General features: G+C 24.5%; 1 protein-coding gene and 1 long non-coding RNA gene across 3 annotated transcripts in view; both read left to right on the forward strand.

The window, feature by feature from the left end:
* The window catches only part of LOC129611087 (protein eiger), a 54,098-nt gene that overhangs the window by 10,950 nt on the left and 21,966 nt on the right, over window positions 1–21,182 (forward strand). For both annotated transcript variants that reach the window (XM_055524030.1, XM_055524029.1), the window contains exon 3: window positions 17,637–17,762. In XM_055524030.1, the coding sequence (XP_055380005.1) occupies window positions 17,637–17,762 (126 nt within the window). The remainder of the gene's footprint in view (window positions 1–17,636; window positions 17,763–21,182) is intronic.
* On the forward strand, window positions 5,677–6,542 carry LOC129611088 (uncharacterized). The gene is made up of 3 exons (XR_008697120.1): window positions 5,677–5,920; window positions 5,978–6,248; window positions 6,306–6,542. It is a non-coding gene; the product is annotated as an uncharacterized LOC129611088 (long non-coding RNA).

Raw genomic sequence — 21,182 nt, forward strand, 5'->3', positions numbered from 1 at the left:
TTGCATGTTTTAAAAGCTCATGATTGTATTCGTGTATGTAAAAATATTGATGAAAAACTTTATTTTCATAGAAAATTAGATATCAATCTAGCAATGAGTAAACTTTTTGCGTTTGTTTCTATAAAATCGATTATTTGAAGTCATTTATGTATAGCTATTATTTCATATATGTAGATATGTTTATAGTTCCATTGCTATTATGATTTTGTCGATTTTTTAATTTTACTGATTTGATTTTTTTCTTCCTATTTAAAAGTCTATTTTTGTTATACAATAACTTTCTTATGTAATAATTTATTGTCAATTAAAATATTATATAAATTGATGTAGTTTGTATTAGTTTATAATTTTTCAATCGTGTATTTAATAATAAAGATCGTTGTTATAAATGTACATGTATAAAAATATTAATGTATGTAGTGGCAGCGTACGCTAATATTGTTACCATTGTATTGTAATTCAATTAATTATACAGAGTGTTCAAAACTTTTGATTTTAATTTGATTCTTCTCGGATTCTTGGGTCTTAAAACTTACTTTGCTGAAAAGCATACTTTCAATCCATGCACCTACTACACTACAATATTAAAGCTACTTTCATTCATATTCCAAACCTTTTCAAGGATTGCATACATTTAGAATGAACGATTTATGCAGTCTTTGAAATAAAGCAAAAATAAATTTAAAAAGGTGTTAAAATAATGCTCGATTTAAACGATTAATTGCGTGAGTTAAGAAAAATCATTATATTTTTTAATGGCATGAAATTTTCCGTTAGCTTTCTGCGTTCATAGAAATTTAAAAAAAGTTTTGTTTCAGGAAATATAAGGTGCCAAAAATTCAAATTTTACAAATTTCGAGAAGCAAAAATTTGAGGGGGGGGGGGAATTTTTTTCTAACAAAATGAACTTCTTATTAGTGATAACGGTGAGTTTTAGAGTGCACTTTGTTGTTTAAAAATTCAAATATAGTATGCCGTGATAAAAGAAGACCACCACTACTTTTGTACATTTGCAGAATTTGTCAGAATGAAAAGCTTTCTATCTTCAAGGGTTTGGAAGTTTTGCAAACGGGTCCACGAATTTTTTTTGGAAATGTGCTAAAAATAACAACACATTAACGTTTGAAAATTTATTCGGTGATACGATCATCGCGACCATTTCACGAAAAGCACATTATGTGCTATTTTTTAAGTTACTTCTTCGTACGAGTATGTCACCATCTTTTTTTAAATTTTCAGTATAAAGCATCTAAGGATGTTTCAAATTTTAAGAAATACAGTTCCCAAAATCATTTTACCATCAGATTTTAATTTCCCCTACTACTTAATAGCTTTTATATTAGAATTCATATGAATTCCATATCATTCTTTTTTTCTAGAAATACCTCAACAGTATATAGGATTGAAATCTTGAAGGGACACTTTTCATGAACAATTTAAGAGGTCCTCGAAATACTCGAGTAGGAACCAAAAATGAAAAACTTGAATATTTCTGTTTACCGTGTTCATTCTTATGACACTTAGAGCCGACTTAGAGCTTATGAGCAATATCGGCTTACTTTTATACACTCTGTATACTAGATTTATAAGAATATTTATAATTTTCGATGAATTTTCATACAAAATAAAAATTTATTGTGTAAACGTTTGAAACTATTATATGTACTCGTACGTTATGTATGTGCATACACAAAATTTATAGTAGAAATTGATTTTATAATGGCATATTTTGGTTGATGTTTTGAGGGTATAAATGAATTGATTGATTTAAAATTTTAAGATAATTAATGCTTTTATGCTGTTATAAATTATTATTATTGTCATTAGAAGTAACACCATATTTAATATGCTGATGCATATACATAAGTATGTGTAAGATAAAATGTGCAGCGATTATAATTACATTTCCTGGTTTTTTTTTTTACTGAATAAGAACTTTTATTGAAAAATTTCAGATGATTCATTCAATGCGCCATCAATATTTTGTTCAAGTTATAACTATTTAATATATATATATTAGGTACATATGTACATGTATTATGTACATACATGTGTATATTAACAATAGGTGAATTCATTAATATTTAAATAATAGAGCAAAATGAACTGACACGTGACTAGAAAAATAGATGCTTTATTTTGTTATTTTAATGGGATGTTTTCAATTTTAAATCTATAATAAATTGTTAGATTTATCTTTTTGTTTGAAAAAAATGTTTTTTTTTGTGAGCTTTAGATGATTAATTGATAGTTTTGTGTATTATTATTTAGCTTTAACTGGCATTTATTTATTAAAGATTTTGAAAGATAATTTTACAATTATTGCGTAAAGTAATCAAAAATTTTATGATTTCATTATTTTATTGTTATATAATAAGAAAATTATAATGAAGAATAATAGATTTTGTTTATTCTTCTGTATAAATAATCGATCGATTGATCTATTAAAAGTAGTTAAATACTTAAATGGAAAAAATTCCATTACAAATGTGATAAAATTGGATAATGGTGATATGCACATTTTTTTTTAAATTCAAGAAAATTTCCGTATATTCTCAGATTTATGCCGACATAAAAGTATTAGTTTTTGTTTTGATTTTCAAAGGATGTGCTTATATAATAATAATAGAGATTTTTATAAACATATAACTGCAAAACGCAATATTGCAAAAATACAATATGATGAATGTGCAATATATTTTTAAGTATTCTATAAAATTAAAACAATACACACGATTCTCTCATCTTAATATCGCTATATATAGCGAAAAATTACCATATACCGCGATATAATACGTTTATGAAAAGGTTTAATAATTCGGAATTAGATTTATATATATGACTAAATGTTGTCTATTAAAATATACAAGGTTTTCCAAATGTTTTGACAACTTGTAGTAGGCAGCGGCATACTTAAGAGTTAGGAGGATGAGTAACTTTTAGCAACTGTATATTTATTTAAGAAGTTCAATGTCTTGCGCTTTCCATTACAAAATCAGTGCTATCGATAATTTTTTTTTAAATATTGGAATATATTTTCTTTTTAATTTTCTGTGATTATGTGAGGTTTTTCATAAAGATTATGTGAGGTTTTTCTCTTGATATTCCGAATAAAAATTAAATATGTACAATGGTTTGTCATTACTTTGTTCGTAGTTTTTGTGTTAACATATTACAAGCTGTAGAATTCAACGGCACTAATATTAATTGATAATATTTAGCATTACAAAATCGACCATATGAATCAATAAAAAAGAAATAAAAATTTGTTAACGTAAAAATTACAAAAATTGTAGTAAAACCTGTGCTCTATATAAAATACATTTAAAGAATACTTTAGAAAACATATTTTACGTAACAAAATCTTTTTGCAAGTCCATATAAAATTCTGTATATATATATATATATATATATATATATATATATATATATGTATATGTGTATTAATGAAAGGGTAAAATTATAATGCCCCTATTATCTGGTTTTCTTTATGTACTTTGGCGGTTATTACAAAGCATGCTCATAGCAATTATTGTATAATTTTGGGGGTGTGTTACTTCCGTTGCATTTAATTTTGACAAAACATGAGTTACTTTTAGCATTAAGAATATATATTTTAATATTATTCCATTATTTAATTTGCATCACAAGTAAATGCAATTACTTATGCAGATGTACTCGCAATAAATCAATTTTCTTCTAAATATTTTACATATCACTTATGTATGTGTGTTTACTTTACTTTTTTACATATACTTAAATTTTAACTTTTGAAAGGGTATTATAAATTTCAAAAGAAATAAAAATGAAAGTGACTGAATGTTTTAGAATTTTTCGTCAGTTGCAGATTTTATAGACTTTGTACTTATTAGTGAATTTTAATAATTAATACATTAGGCTAATTCTGTATTTGAATATTTGCATAACGATGCCTGTACGAAATTTTTCAAAAATATTGGCAAGTTAATCAGATTTAAGATGGTATTCTAGTGGGATAGGTTTGAGTACTTAATTTGAATATCTAACAATGTAATTATTTCCGAACAAAATGCTTTGTTTTTTACCCTAAATACTACTTAATTATGAAAATCAAAGAAAAAGGACCGCACGATTGTAATAAATAACGCTTTTATCATTTTATTACTTAAACTTAAAATATGATACTTAATTATTTGCTATTATTATTGTAATTTCTGTAATGTTTTAACCTTAAATGGAATTCAGTTTTTATGCAAATGAATTAAATTGAAAGGAGTTCTAAAGGATAATTATATCCTTTATGATATTTTTTAACATTTTTGTATAAAAGAGCATTTATATGTAAAGAAGATAGAAAGGGGAAGATAAAAAATTTTTCTTTATTTTTGAAAATGTATGGGATGTGTTCAGTGCTCCATTAGAGTGCGTCACCAATTTAAATAATTTTGGTATTATTCTTTTGCATGTCAGTTTCGTTTAACTTTTTAAATATTTTTAAATACTTATAAAATATTTCTATTAATCATGTATATTAAAAAATATATCATTATATTTGTGTTTTCTCTTTTTATGTGATTTATTATGTTGATTAATGTTGGGTAAGAACATCACGTTGTGCTTTCCGAATCCATCAGTTACACACAATAAAGTTTAACAATTAAAATTATTAATATGATGCTATTTCGTACATTGAATGCAGGGTCGTTCAGTAACATTTGAATGTCTTTTAGATGCAGTGTTTAATTGAGAGTTTGAAATATTTTTATGATTACTAATTTAATTTTCGGCAATTTTATGGGAAAATAAAATTTCGGAACGTTCAAAAGTTCGAAAAATTTTTGAAATATTTTCAGACACAATTTTCAAAAAAAAAAAAAAATTGTTTTCATTCTTGATTTGATAACGCTTCTACTAACACTAGATTAAATTTATTTGGAAAACCCTGTGTGGAGTATTTATACATGTACCCAATTCCCAAAAGATGACTATGCACTATAATTGTAGCGCAATCGCGTTTATTCTGTCATTCGTTTCAATTCTTTTTTTTTCGAATATTATTATTACAAATCAAATAATATGCGTTTTTAAAAATTAAATTTTATTTTTCATTTCATTTTGCGTTTTTTTAATTTCTTTAAAATTTATGATTTCACTTTTAACCCTCCCGGATGTCAATCATATTTTCAATTGTTTTTTTTTTCTGTTGAATAGTATAAAAAGTGAAATATGCTTATGGAAGGAGATGGTGAATGTACTCAATGTATAACACTTTAATAGAAATTTTAAAATTGAAAAGTCACAGCAGGACTTCTAAAACAAAAAAAAGAGAGAAAAAAACAGATCATAAAAGAACCAAAGAAATTATAAAAATTATTCTTTGACAGTTTTAGCTTTGTAAGTAGATACTCCATATTTGTAATAATTTGCAGAAATATGAGTTACTAAGTGCTCATTTTTACCCTTTTCTAAAATAAATACAGTTGAATCTATGTATAATTAACATTTATTTCAATGAACTAATAGAATTTTACCAAAAATTAAGAGCTGTAAGCTTTTCTAAAATAAGCGTGTTTTGGTTCAAATATCGGTATATGTTATAAAAAGAATATTTTATTGTCTACATATGTACATTATGAACGCAAACTTCTTAGAAAATTAATATTCCCCTCTATTATGTATATCTGTATCGGCCGATAAACGATAATTTATCGGCAAAATTTTGTGTTTGTATTACCAACATTGTTTATCGGTAAATTTTATCGGAGTCGGGAAAGCTTTTTTTCCCTGTATAGGAAACGTATTAGCTGGTATTATGAAAACGATAAATTGTCGGGTTTTCACCGATTTAAAAGCGGGTACAAATTTTTAGACGACAGATTTTTTTTTTGTAAAATCTTCATTTTATCAAGGAAACTGGTGTAATTAATTGCTTTTTTAAAATGTAAGCATTTTTTCTAAATTATTTTCTTTCAAAATGTTATTCATAAATTTTATTTAGGAGTAAAATCGTAAGCAACAAAAAACAAATTGCGCGGTTAGTAGAAAAAATGGAAGAGGACTTAAACCTGGCAAGGAATGATAATCTGAAATTCTGGATAAACCTAAAAAATGTGTACATATTATATAAATAATAAAATAAAATAGGTACATAAACATACATTTTGTTGTCTAAATCCAATGGATTAGTTGAATCTCTTATATGTCGTCTTTGAATAGCTTGCGTTTCTTCACTTTCAAAATATAATGCACGTGACATTTTCCCGATATATGTATACTTTTATTTTACAAATTTAACAGAAAATAATTTTCTTACAACAACTTTTTAGCACATCAAAACCAAATTCAAAATAGTTTTAAAAATTTTTTGAAAATAACTTTTGAAAGAAAACAAATGTCATTAGAAAAAAAAACATTTTCTCCAATTTACAAAAACAAAAATTTGTATGAAAAAGCTTCTTTTAATCGGTTGAAATATTTTTATCGGTATCGGTTCATAATACAGAAGAAACCCAAAACCGATGAGAACTGCCGATAATATATCGGCCGATACCGATGTTCATAATAGAGGGGATTCATAATATATAAGTAGAGTCTCTGTTTTACGAAAACCGTGTATTTCTAACAAATTTTATTGACCTTTTCGAATTTTTTACACAGAGAATCCACTGTATAAGTGTAGTAGTAAAAGTTCTTATACATTATATCTAACATTTTAAATATATTATTGCATTATGCATGGTAATGTCGTGAAGGGTGTTATTTATATATTATCATTTAGTGGAAATTATGAGGAATGTAAAATAATTTATGAAAAATAATTTACGTTTTAAGGGAAAAATAAATCAATTTAGTCGCAATACTCGTATTCAAATTACAATATTTTGTAAGTAATGAGTTTCTATTGTATCTATTTTATGAAAGTGTGAATGAAGTGATAATGGACGTTATATGGTGTAGCATAAACAAAAATATATGCGTGTAATTTCATAAAAGTTGAATGCTTTTAATATGACTACTGGCAACTACCATAAGAGATGTTTTACTTGTATTTTTATTTACATAAATAAGTATATGTAGTTATAGAATTTGAGTATTAAATAAATTTAAGATTTTATCACAAGAAAGTTAAATAAAAAAATATATCTACATTTATTTGTCAACTATTCTATATTTTATTATTGTAAATAAAAGAGAACTTATAAAGACGTTTTAAATCCCCTCTATTATGTATATCGGTATCGGCCGATAAACGATAATTTATCGGCAAAATTTTGTGTTTGTATTACCAACATTGTTTATCGGTAAATTTTATCGGAGTCGGGGAAGCTTTTTTTCCTGTATAGGAAACATATTAGCTGGTATTATGAAAACGATAAATTGTCGGATTTTCACCGATTTAAAAGCGGGTACAAATTTTTAGACGACAGATTTTTTTTTTTGTAAAATCTTCATTTTATCAAGGAAACTGGTGTAATTAATTGCTTTTTTAAAATGTAAGCATTTTTTCTAAATTATTTTCTTTCAAAATGTTATTCATATATTTTATTTAGGAGTAAAATCGTAAGCAACAAAAAACAAATTGCGCGGTTAGTAGAAAAAATGGAAGAGGACTTAAACCTGGCAAGGAATGATAATCTGAAATTCTGGATAAACCTAAAAAATGTGTACATATTATATAAATAATAAAATAAAATAGGTACATAAACATACATTTTGTTGTCTAAATCCAATGGATTAGTTGAATCTCTTATATGTCGTCTTTGAATAGCTTGCGTTTCTTCACTTACTACCGTTTCTTCACTTTCAAAATATAATGCACGCGACATTTTCCCGATATATGTATATTTTTATTTTACAAATTTAACAGAAAATAATTTGCTTACAACAACTTTTTAGCACATCAAAACCAAATTCAAAATAGTTTTAAAAATTTTTTGAAAATAACTTTTGAAAGAAAACAAATGTCATTAGAAAAAAAAAACTTTTTCTCCAATTTACAAAAACAAAAATTTGTATGAAAAAGCTTCTTTTAATCGGTTGAAATATTTTTATCGGTATCGGTTCATAATACAGAAGAAACTTAAAACCGATTAGAACTGCCGATAAAATATCGGCCGATACCGATGTTCATAATAGAGGGGAATGTTGTCAAATTAATCTTTATTATGTAATTATAAATTTCATGCATTATGCGTTTGCATTGTATATACTTATGCATTGTCCATGGATTGTGGTTGCAAGTTTTTGAAATCAAATGTCTTTGAGCATCGTTATAAAGTGATAGCTAAGTGTTATTGGAATATTTGCTTTTGAAATATGAGTAAATGTTAAGCAAGCATACCAATTTCACATTTGCAACTACAATAAAATTTTGGTGATTAAGAAATGAATGCTCCAGAACCGAACTAGAATATAAATATACCAATTTGCGATTGCAGTAAATCATGTAAACATAAAATGCATAATTTTTATTAAAATCATATACTACATATTTGTACTAATTCATGTTCATACACGTTATATTGTTAACAATTCATATGTTAAATTTAACATTTAGTTTATAGAATAAGAGTTTGTGTATACATTTAAAATTTACATAAGATTTTATTGCAAAAACTATTGTGAATATTTGGATTGAAATGATTATGATTTAAATACGAATCATAAAAGATTGAAACTACATAAATTAAGTATTCGAGCTTTGAATTTTTATGATTGGATTTGAAATTTAGTTGATTATTCACTTTAAGAAATTTGTTATTGGTCAAGCTTATAAGTTAGTAAATTGTTCAATCTTTCACAAAATTAATTTTTATACCAGAGAATGTTGTGTGTGAATAAATTTTCTCTTAATAATTACTAAAACTTTAACTAAGTTATTTAGTTTCTATTCTATTGCTCTATTATATGCTTTTTTTGTTATTTCTAATAAAGGGTTTTTGTATACGTTGTTTGAAACATTAAAATTACACTTGAATATAAGAAGTGTATAAATGTATGTGTATTTATTTCAATACCATACTTAAGTAAACTTTTATTGAAATTTTAAATTTTTACAATTTTTATTGTAATTTTAAAAACTTTATGAGGTCAAAATTAATAAAATTTAATTTTTTAGATTTCTTTTTCCTATTTTGATTAATGTTTATTTTTTGATGTTTCAAGTGGATTTGTATTTTATTTGAGTTTTTTTGGAAATTTATTAAGTGAGAAGGAATTTAAATGGTATTTTAAGAAAAATAAAAAGAAAAAGCTCTTGTTACAAAAGCTACAGGGTGATAGCTGATATTTTTATGATCGAAAAATAATTTTACCCAAATACTTTAGTAAGTATACAATGCGAAAATTTATGATGAACAAATGTTGCATTATATTCGATAAATAGAAAGTTTCGCTGTAGTTATAGAAGAGTTCGTTGTAAAGAGAATCCACTGTATACATACAAGATTAATTTTGTTTTAAATTTTACGTTTAAAATTAACATTTTCTGTATACCTATAATTTTTGTAAAAATTTAATTCAGCCACCTTGTATACTTTATTATTAAAACTATATGCTAAGAAATTTAATAGGACTAAAAATCATTACAAAAACTTGCTTTATTTATTTTTAACTTAATAAAAATAGAAGAGAGTAATGAAAGATCTAAATTTATTATAGATCAAGTACAAATAAGTCCAGTTTTGTTTAAAAAAAATTTTTTTATGCCTGCTCTTAAGTTTTGCTTTTGTTTTTTGATTAATAAAAGAGTAATAAATTTGCTTGAAAAATTAATTGAGGTCGAGAATTTGTAACTCAAACGTATAATTTCAATGAAATTTATTACTGATATAAATAAGATATTATTTTTTTGGTTATGGTATTTTAGAAGAAATGATAAATTAAAAAAAAAATTCGTCTTTATTAAAATATAATTAAATCTATGGTTATTAATTATAAAATATAATAAAAACAAGATTTTAAAAGATTGGTGGATAAATGCGTTTAATAATGTCAAATACAAAAATTATCATATAAAATCAATTTATAAAATTTTAAAAAAATTCTATTAATTACTCACAAATTTGCATTTTTGGGTACCTTGTATGTACAATCATGTATATACCTATGTATTTATATTTTTGGTACAAAGTCTTAAAACTGGCTTGTATTCGAATATAAGTTTGCAAATTAATGGTAACTATTTGTTGTTTTCTTTCATCGAATGCGTTGAATTTAAGATCTTGTCTTTAAAGTGAAATATTGTTAAGCATATGTAGACAATATGTTTAGATGACTATATAGGTTGTAGGTTTAAAGAGTCTCAATTAGAGGTATAAGCCTGCAATTGAACTAATTCAAAGTCGTATAGTCACGCCATATTATTTATTTTGTGTATATAGAAATTAAAAGAGTGTAACTTTTAATCTGAATTACTCTTTTTCTATTCAGAAATTTTTTTAATATAAATACTTAGGATAAAACACACATTCTAAAACGAATGAAAACAAAATAAAATTAAAAAAATTCTAAAAATAAAATTTTTGCATTGTAATTTGAACAAATTAAAATTTCACTAAAGGTAAATTTTCAAGTCAGTGTAATTAATGTTGTTATTAACATTACTTAACTTATATTTGTATGGTGTTGCTTACTTCTTCAAAATTTAATCTTATTTAGTACTTATATTGTTTTAAAAATGTAAAATTTATGATTGTACTTAATTAAATAGACATTTCTTTTCAAATGAGAATTAAATTTATAACAACTTAGAGAAAATTTTTGTTTTTATATATGTGGGAAGAAGTTGACTTCTTTTCTCTTAAGAATACACTTAATTTTACGGGTACTTATTAGATTAGAAAGTATTGTAAGATTTCTATCAAAAAGTCATTCGAAATCCAAAAAAAATTTATTTTCTCTCACACAAATAGTAATTAAAATTTACTTACGTTATACATACATACGTATGTACATATTTGCTTGTACTTGTAATTATACGAAAACTAAACTTAAGATGAAATAGTTTTACTTAATTTTTAATTTCACTCAAATAATTTAAATTTATTTCAATTTACATAATTGTTTCAAAAACAAAAAAAAGAAAATATTCTCAACGGATCTGATTCCCATAATAGAATTCAAAATTTCCTTCTTTCGGTCTCATTACATATAAGTAATGAAGGAGGTATTGTATTCGTAACAAACTTCACATGTTATGTTCTCAATGGAAATGTATTTCGCCCCATGCTGTAGAGGAATATAAAAAATTATTATTAAATTAACATCGGTCTATATATTTGTCTGACATAACATACACTTCTGTATCTCTATTTTATATACAGGCTGCATAAATTTTTATATATTCTTTCATTTGACAGATGGGAGAATTGATAAACTTTTGGTATATGCCAGAAGCTGCAGTTTTACGACAAGCCAATTTTATATATTTAATCATTCAAAAAAAATTAATGAACAGAAAATCGGATAGGACTTAATTTAAGGGACTTAATTTAAATTTCTATTACCTTAATTCTAAGGTAATAGAAATCGAACTGCAGAGAATTTAAGAAATTTTGGAGGGTTACTGCTTTTCTTTAAATTTGAAATAAGGGAATAAAGATTTTTTTTTATAATTTTGTGCAGTCGATTATATGTTGATCACATAAAATTTTTTTCTTATGAAAATTATTTTTAAGAATAAAATCTCAGCAGGACAAATTGAAATTGGGCTGTAAGACATAAAAAATTATTTTATTTTATCTCATCAAAATAGATGAGAATTATCAAAGAAAATAATTTTTTTTTATTAAAATTATCATCAGGTCAATTGCTTTTAATAAACTAAAAGAATTTTTGTTTTTGAATATTTTTATTTATATTAAAAGCAAAATAAAAAATTTAGCTAACTAGCTCAGCCTCATAATTCAATTGTTAAGTAGTGTCAAGTTGAATTTCTTTAAATAGTTTTGATATTTTGTAATTTTAATATTTTTTCTTGCTTAAATTCCCTTAAGAGATAATTAAGACAATGTACTTTTCTTATTTAGCACAAAATTTAGTTTAAATGAATCGCAAACAAAATTTTTTTTCGGTTTTTGTTCTATAAATGGTTTTATCTTACAAAGCACGAATTCGATAGTAAATATAAAGTTTTTTATGGTAAAAGCAATAACTTAAAAAAATAGTGTAATTAGTGTCATATAATAATTATAATATTTCGAAAAAATTATCAAAACACCATTTCTGAGGGAATTATAAATTAGTTTTTGGAAATCGTTTGCTCAAATGTATTAGGTTAATACTATGTATATCTAAAATAAATTTATAGAAAAAGAAAAAAAAATTAAATATTCTGTTTTCTTATAAAGTAGGTTATGATAAAAATATATTTTTGGGAACATATGGGTTTCATTTTCTTGTAATTTCAAATTGTTGGGCAAAAATATGTCAATAAAATTTGGATTTGGCCTAAAATTTGTTTGTGAGTATCCGATCATTTTTTTTATATTATTAAATATTATTAATTGTATATTGCGGATGTGGCCAAGGTTCTTAATTATTCATGTCAGTTTCAAAATTTGAAATATTCAAAAATCTAGAGGGACAATATACTTACATTCGTATATGTATATGTATGTATATACAAAATGTAAATAAAGTCTTTTCAAAATTAGTTTTTTTAATCTAATATTACGCAAAAAAATAAAATGCAGCTACAATTGTTAAATTTAATACTTTACGTGATAGCCCGTAGATTTGGAACAGCCCAAAGTCATCGTTTCATACAAGTAGTCAATTTTTCCATATCAATTTAATTCGAAATTTTGGACAATTCTTCTATTATATGTTTTATAAGGTCACTTCAAGTGGGCCCAAAAATTCTCAATTGGATTGAGGTCTGGACTTTTGGGAAGTGTTTCGAACAATTTTGGACAGTCATGAAGCAAACAGTTTCTTACCAAATAAGATTTATGCTGGAGGCGGTTATACCGATAAAATTTATAATAACCAACAAGACCAAATTTTTTGACTTTGTTTACCAGGTTCGTTTTTAAAATGTCTAGATATTGTTGCTTGTCTATATGACCATCTTTAAAAAACAAGTGTGACAGATAATTTTCAAATTTAACGGTTGGTATAATATTTGTTTTGCCGAAACTTATAAGGATGAACCAGAACGTTACTGCAACGATGTTATATTCTGTGATGAAATTAAAATTATGCTATATTACAACCAAGGATCAACAAGTGTGAGGAAATCCGTTACAGGCTCCAAACAACAAAAATATTATACCAACCGTTAAATTTGGAAAATTATCTGTAATGTTTTGGAGTTTTATATGTTGTCACGGGGTGTTACGCTTGTTTTTTGTATGTATATGTTTAGAAAATGTAGTATAATAATTTAATAACCTTTATTTTCTTTGATTTTATAAATTTTAAAAAACTCCAACGTAAAGGACAAGTACAATTATTTTTGTTGGTATTGTAAAAGTTTATGACTATCCACGTACAAAATATTGTATGAGCGTACAACGTATAATCACACGTTTATCAAAATACAAAGTTTCAAGTATGTATATATATTGTTATACTTATAACATTTTAATATAAATTTAACATCTTAAACCTTTTATTAAGTTTCTTTATTACTTATATCAAAAAATTCAACATTAAATTTAAATTCAAAATTAACTCAAAGAAATTCCAAATATTCCAGCACAAATAATTTGAAAAATTTTTTATATAAAAATTTTCATATCATTATGCATGCATGTCATACGCATTTTATACTATACACTGTACATTGTTGTATATGATATGTTTAATATACATATGTAACGTACATGTACATAGGTGGTATGACGTACATTATTATAACCTTATGAGGGAACTCAATGGGAAAAAAAAATGTTATAAAGAACGTATAATATTATTTTTTCGTTATTAGTAGTAATTATTTTCATTCCACATTCTAGAACATTAACATCCCACATTCAGGGAAAATAATCGTGTTACATAATATAAAATTGTATAATACATGAATATTATGTTGATATTATTGTATGTATTTTGTGTTTGTATTTTCATCCTAAAAAAATTTTTAAGGTACAACATTTTAATTTTGGAATCACTGAGTATAATTAAGTTTAAATGCATCATAAAATTGGTATATGCATACTTACATATTTGTTTGAAGATAAGTACCCATTTGTTTAATAAAGGGTACCCATTCTATAAAAACAAAGAACTTAAATGAGGCATGAAAGAAAACAAAAAAAAATTATGTAGTACATTATTTAGATTACTTAGATTATAAAGCATGATTTCTAATTTAAAAGTTAAAATCATTTGTTGCCTAAATATGTGTAAGGGTTAAAACAATAAAACGACACCTTTTGTTTTAAATATTGAGTTTCTTATAATTAGTTGAATTTTTTATAAGTACAAGAAAACAAAATTGTATTAGTAGTAATGTGCAGAGTTATGGCGGATAGAGTTAGAATATTGTCTCTACATCAAATTTGAATTTAAACATTGCAAGTTATGTGATTCCGTCTTGGCAACATTCCATATGAAAATATTTTTGGTGGGATTAATTTATTTGTGAATTTATAAAGATTACAATTTAATAAAATTGACGGTTCTTATAAACGGCTGAATGCATTAGCAAAAATTTGAGTAAAAACTAATAAAAAACAAGAAAAAATATAGTTGACCGTGTCAACTCTGTGATATCCGTACGAATTTGTTATCCTATGTGCAAGTAAATATGCTATAGCTGACTATGGGACAGATTATGACTTTAAATTGCCGTATTACAATTTTAATTAATGCAAAATTTCAGTACAGTGTTTTCAATATTTTCTAAGATATGACTACTATTGAAGTTTCATGGCAGCTACCATAAGGAATCAAGAAATTTTAACGATTTTAACAGCCCTAATAATACACTTGTTTTGAGGAAATTTATATACTATAGCTCCAATAATTTCTGAGATAATGCAAAATAACTTATGGAGTTATTTTGCATTATTCAATTCTTAAATTTTAAATTATTTTTTAAATTAAATTGAAGTATCAGAAATGTAATAATTATTTTTTAAATTAAAGTAATTATAACTTATGTAATTGAAATGTGAGAATTTCTGTTACGATATTAGTAGAAGAGTTGCGGTAAATTTATAGGCTCGTTACTGAGTTCATCGCTTGTCTAAATATTTAATTTTTAATTTTGCTTCTCATTGATTCTCATAGTAGACCGGCATTTAATTTGGTATTTTTATATTTTAAATATGCAATCTGTAAACTTTATTTCTTTACAAAATATTTTTTACATGACGGGGTTTGTAAAATAAGAATAAATTTAATTAAGATGATCGCGCTAATGCAAGTTAAATTTATAATTTGATAAAAATGGTTGAATTTATTTTATCAGTGTACAGAAAAATTTTATTTATATTAAAATCTTAGATAAAGATAAAAAAATTTCAGTCTTAAAGTTTATTTTTATGACAGAATGGAATGTTGGACTTTAAAACAATATTTATTTAAAATTTGTAATAAGTTGTTTTTTTCTAGAATATTTTTATACATTTAAGATATAAATTAGAATTTCTCTAGATTAGGCATAGTAATCCATTTACCTGTGGATCATAACAGCTAAAGTTTATTAATGTTAACAATTAGATAACTAGATTGTTATAGTTAAGAGCAAATATTGTCTTTTTTTTATTATAATTTACACCTTCATCTTATTTAGTTTAGTCTTTTCATGTAACGTTTTAATTTTTTGCTTTTAAAGTATTGTAAAAATTCTTTGATATTATCATTTCCTATACATTTTCCTGTTTATACATATATGTACATATATATTAATATAGAAAGATCATTGTAAATTAGTTAGAAGATTTTTGCAAAACAAAACTCACGGCTGAAAATCAACTTATTTTGAGTTTGGGAGTGAGAGCATCAAATTAATCTCGGACTCTATGCACCTGTGTCAATATCATTAATTTTTGCAGAATGTTGATGAACATTTTATATTTTTTTTGCGAAGTGAACGTAACCCACAAATTTCTATGATTCAATTTTTGATTTTTTGCTATTTTGCACTAAATGACCTTTAAATGAATTGTAAAAAAAGAAAAGAAAATAAAAAAATTTTCATCACTTCTGTAGATATTTCGAAATTTACATACATTCTTATATACATACATACATACTTAACAAAAAAAATTACTTACATTATTTAGCAAAGTGTCAGAAAAAATTACAATTGAAAGAGCCAATTGAGTGCCAACATTGATTTGAAGATTTCAAAAGAAATTTTTTTTTTTACAAATCGTCGACATTCAAGCGTCTAGCATTAATTTATTTTTTTGTTTATATTATATGTTTATGTACATACAACGTACTCGTATGTATATACAAAATTTTTGTATTAATTGCATTAATATTTGCTTGTGAATGTAGTTACGTACATAAGTATGTATTGTGTGTTTGATTCATTTCGGTTTAATTACGCTAAAATATGGTATTTCTTTGTATATAAAAATTAAGCTACTTATATACTTAGGTATGATTGTAAAAACTTGAATAAATCTTAGATTTTGTAAGTTTTCGTTATTATTTAATATTAAGTATTTAAATATTTATTTTGGCTTTAAATAAAGAAAATTTAAAATTCGAAACACTTGAATTTTGCTTAACGTATTTAATATTCCGGATCATTAAATGTTCATTTGTGAATTTCGAAGGAAAGCAGAACAATTTTAAAAACGAAAGTTTGTGTTATTAAAATAATTGCAGTACACTCTTATTTGAAGAAATTTTTCAATACTTGCTCATTGAGAAAATTCTTTCACTGATACTTTCCTTAATTTTTTTACAAGTATCACTATTTAAATTTTCTCAAAACGAGAAGCAATAATCCCTGACTGCTTATCAATTTGTTAAGTAACAATTACTGGTATTCTTTTATAGTAAAGTGCTATTATTTGTTGCAAGTTAAAGGCTATATTTAAACGAAAGTAAAGCATATGCATACATATGCTGTATACATATTGTACTTACGGCGTCAAAACCATTTCGACAACTGAAAAATGTTGAAAATCTAAAATTTATTGAAAAATAATGAAAAACTATTGATTTGTAATTCAAAAGTATAAATTTCCTTTTCAATGAAATGTGGTTGCTCTTATATGAATGAATTTAAAGTGTTTTTTTTGTCAACAACTAAGGGCGCGTTTACTTTCACTTCGTTCTATCTAGTTCCGCTTCTGGTAAAATGATTGCTTAAATAATTTCTTGTTTGTGTCTATACATACATATGTATACAAACATATGTATACATACAATGTCTATTTTCTTATCATATGTTTTTTTCACCTTCTTATGTCTTGTTTTTAACAAGATGTTTCCTAATTAAAATTTTTTAATTTTTTTTTCGTACAATTTTAATTTCTTACTAGATTCTTTCTTATTTTAACTTTGTAAATCTTAAGCATTATATGCAAATATGTGTGTACATTTATGTATATGTATTTACTTAAAATTTATTTATTTACTATATGTATATATGTATTTTGATATTTATATACCTACACAATTAATAAATGTAACCTTATACCATCCTAAGGTTTATTCTAATTTCTATTTTTTTTCTTTTACAGATATGGAATTCAATACGAGTCACACAACTCCAAAGGCGAATCGATTCATTAAATAAATTTGTTGATAATATGCATAAGCGATTGGGTCTTGATTATTTGGATGAATTGAATGAATTTGAAAATAATGTAAGTTCAGTTATATAAATATAGATCAAATACGTTATAGTTATAAAGTTAAAGAATATTATGTTTTTATATGCTATAAAACATTAAATAAATCTAATATAGGATGCTGCAGAAACAAGTAACTATACATTGTATGTGTATGCTTAAGCAAGTGTTAATTTTCAAAAGTATGCTTTGTTAGGTATAAAAGATTTTATTCCTTTAAAATATTTATAATAGTAAGATTTTCTTTTTATTATTAGCATTTTCCGATTATTTGAAAACTACGAAATTATTAGTAGAAAACATTTTTATAATGATACCCTTTCAAATTAAAATTAAAATATATAATTACACTCTGTAATACCCGTTCAAATGAATAGTGTTAAATGTGGATACTTGCCACACTGTTCAATGTGGCTTCTTGTTTTTTTTATAGGTCGTGCTATATGTAGTATGTGTAGGTAATGCTATTTTATACATAAATAAAAAATTACCGTATGAACCCATACAATTTTAAAGACTGTACTGAAAATAATGGCCATATTAACAAATTTATTAGCGTGAAATTTCAGAACTATAATTTCAATAGTTTTAGTTAACCGAACCACTGCTTTGATCACATCCAATTCAGATAGGGTTCTGGAATTTATTATAATAATGTAACTATCATAATAATGTAACTATTAAAAATATTAATGTACGTTATTGATTATACACCATTTTAAATATTCAAAGAATATATAAATTTTGCTATTTCATTTTGTAGAATTTTTTCACTAACTTGAGCACATTTCCATCACAATTAAAAAAGAAATACATACTGTCTGACCGTTAATAAGCCGCATAGTTTTTAATTAGTACATTAATGCACTTTATAATTTTTAATTTCCTAAAAGTATGCAATAATATATGATATGTATCTTATAAAAGCAATTTCAATGAAACACTATTTTTTAAATAAAAGCGTGTTGCCTATTTCTTTCAAATTGTTAAAGGAAAACGTGCTACTAAACAAAGAATTGATTTTATCCGATTTTATTGATTTTCCAACTTCGGGAAGTATTAGTTATTTATAAGTATAATTTACTATCAATAACCTACAAAAAAAAAATAAAAAAATTTATTATGATATTCAGTTAAGGCCTAACTGAAAGTAATGAATGCCAATATTATAAAACTTTCACATTACTTTGTAACTTTAGAGCTAATACAAATGGAATGAATATTTTATAATGCACTTTTAGATCTAAAATGTAAAGTAATAATGAGTTTTAAATAAAAATAAATTCTGTGGCGGGATTTATTTTTTTTGTTTATATTTTTCTTTTGATAATGTTTTGATAACATTATAGCGTTTAGGTAAAACTTCAAAAGTCTTTGTTTACAAATTTACGTTCAAAAGTTATTTATGATTAGTTTTAGAAGTTCATTCAACTTTTCAAGGTGGCGCGATTATTTTTAAGATTATGTAATGTTTATCTAATTATCTAAGTCTGAAAAAAAATTGTTTATAATAATTTATATAATGAGTTTACACCACTTTTTATTTTATCAAATAAATTGTTTAGATTTTAGGACCATGATGTGAAAATGATTAAAGAATTTATGTTTAATTTTGTGGTAACAAGTAAAATAATCTCATGTGAGGTCTACCTGACGTCTTCGGAATTTTATAATAAATTTGAGTCAGTAACAGATTTTTTTCGACTCGTTAAAATTGCATTGTTGTATAGCGACTTTTATTTAAGTATGTATGTCTGTTTGTATTTTCTCGCTTTGTTTTATTTATATTTTCGGCAGTTGTACTGTTCTAAATAAAATAATTATAAATTGTAATAATTGTTGTCATTATTCAATTCCAAAATTGTTGAATTTAATTGTAAGCCTTATTCTGGAAAAATCCTTTTCTAAATAATTTGGCAACGAAATTATGTTGAATGATTTTTTTTAAAGGAATCGTTTAAATTATGGAAATTATTCTTAATATTCCAATTAAAACGTACAATACCAGAACTAATGAACCCAGAATATTTTCTGTTTTCACGGGTGAGACCCATGCTGGCCGTTAAACATAGAAAAAAAGCTTACCTGGAGTTCCACCGGTGCACAAATCTAAAATACTAGCCAATGAATAAAATAAAAATTACGTTAACTCCCTCATATATTTCAGTTGTTATTTCCAAATTGAAAGAAATTATGCAATTAGCTATAAATTTGTTTTTTCGTTATACCTAGTTATGAAGCTTCAACAAAAAAAAAATGGCGATTATTAACTGTTCGCTGTTTTAATGTATTAGGACTCAGCGTAAGTATTTTTTTTATTCCACTAATTATATTATGAATTTTACTAATACAACTTCATAGTTCCTTTAGATTTGCTCATCAGTAATAGATTGGTGTTCAACGTTCTGATAATGATAAAGCATAGATTTAATAAGAATATAGGCAAATATTTACTTTAAAATTAATTTGGAAAAAATTTCTAATTACTTAATTTTCAATACCAACATTATCTTAAAGGCAGTAGCTAAATCATTTAGTCATCACCACCAAAAAAACAAGCAAACTGATTTAAAACCAAATTATTTAATTAATTCATTTTTTTTAACTCTAATTTCAACGATTATGCGCTTAGATTGCATAATCATTGTTTGTTTATACATAATTTTTGCATATACCGAACAAAACGCGGTTTATTAACTGAATTGAATTATTAAAACGTTGTTTTCTATGCTAAAATTTATTATAACATTGTTTTATGTGGTAGGTCTTGGTTTAATTAATTTTAATAAGAAGCATAAAAAGTATCATATTTCATTTCTGCAGAAACAAAAAAAAAAAACACAAAACAGCAATTCAAATATGCATTCATCCATTTTATATACATATGTATGTATACATATATGACTTACATGTATAAGTATGTACATACATAAAATTATGTTACAAGTAAAGTATTTAAAATTAACATTTAGCAAAATATTTATTCGAGTGTAAAAATAATAATGTTAATTTTAATAGTTAGTGGGGTATCGAATTTCATTCAAAATATTATTGACCATCATTTCCATATAATTGTGTAGGTATGTTTATTTGGATGTGCGAGTCTATGTACCCATATCTGTAAAAGTAATGACATTTTGATTTATGTCAAAATATAATTTAACACTTTACACACTTCATTTGTTTTCATCTTTCAAAATTGTCATATTATATCTTCTTGCCTTTTTTTATCTTGTTTATCTTTTCTATCAATTTCTTTTTCGTATTTTTTTGTCTTTTTACTTTTATAGATTAAAAGGATTTCTTTTACACTCAAGTTGACGTCTGGTCGTCTGCCAATTTTTCAAGTGAATTATTTTAATATTTTTTGTTTTTTATTTAAACTTTGACTTTTTGTTGCTTTTGTTTTCATAGAGTGTTATTAAATTTTTTTTA

Source organism: Condylostylus longicornis, unplaced genomic scaffold (genome assembly GCF_029603195.1).
Source record: "Condylostylus longicornis isolate FDR11 unplaced genomic scaffold, ASM2960319v2 ptg000048l, whole genome shotgun sequence".
NCBI lineage: Eukaryota > Metazoa > Arthropoda > Insecta > Diptera > Dolichopodidae > Condylostylus > Condylostylus longicornis.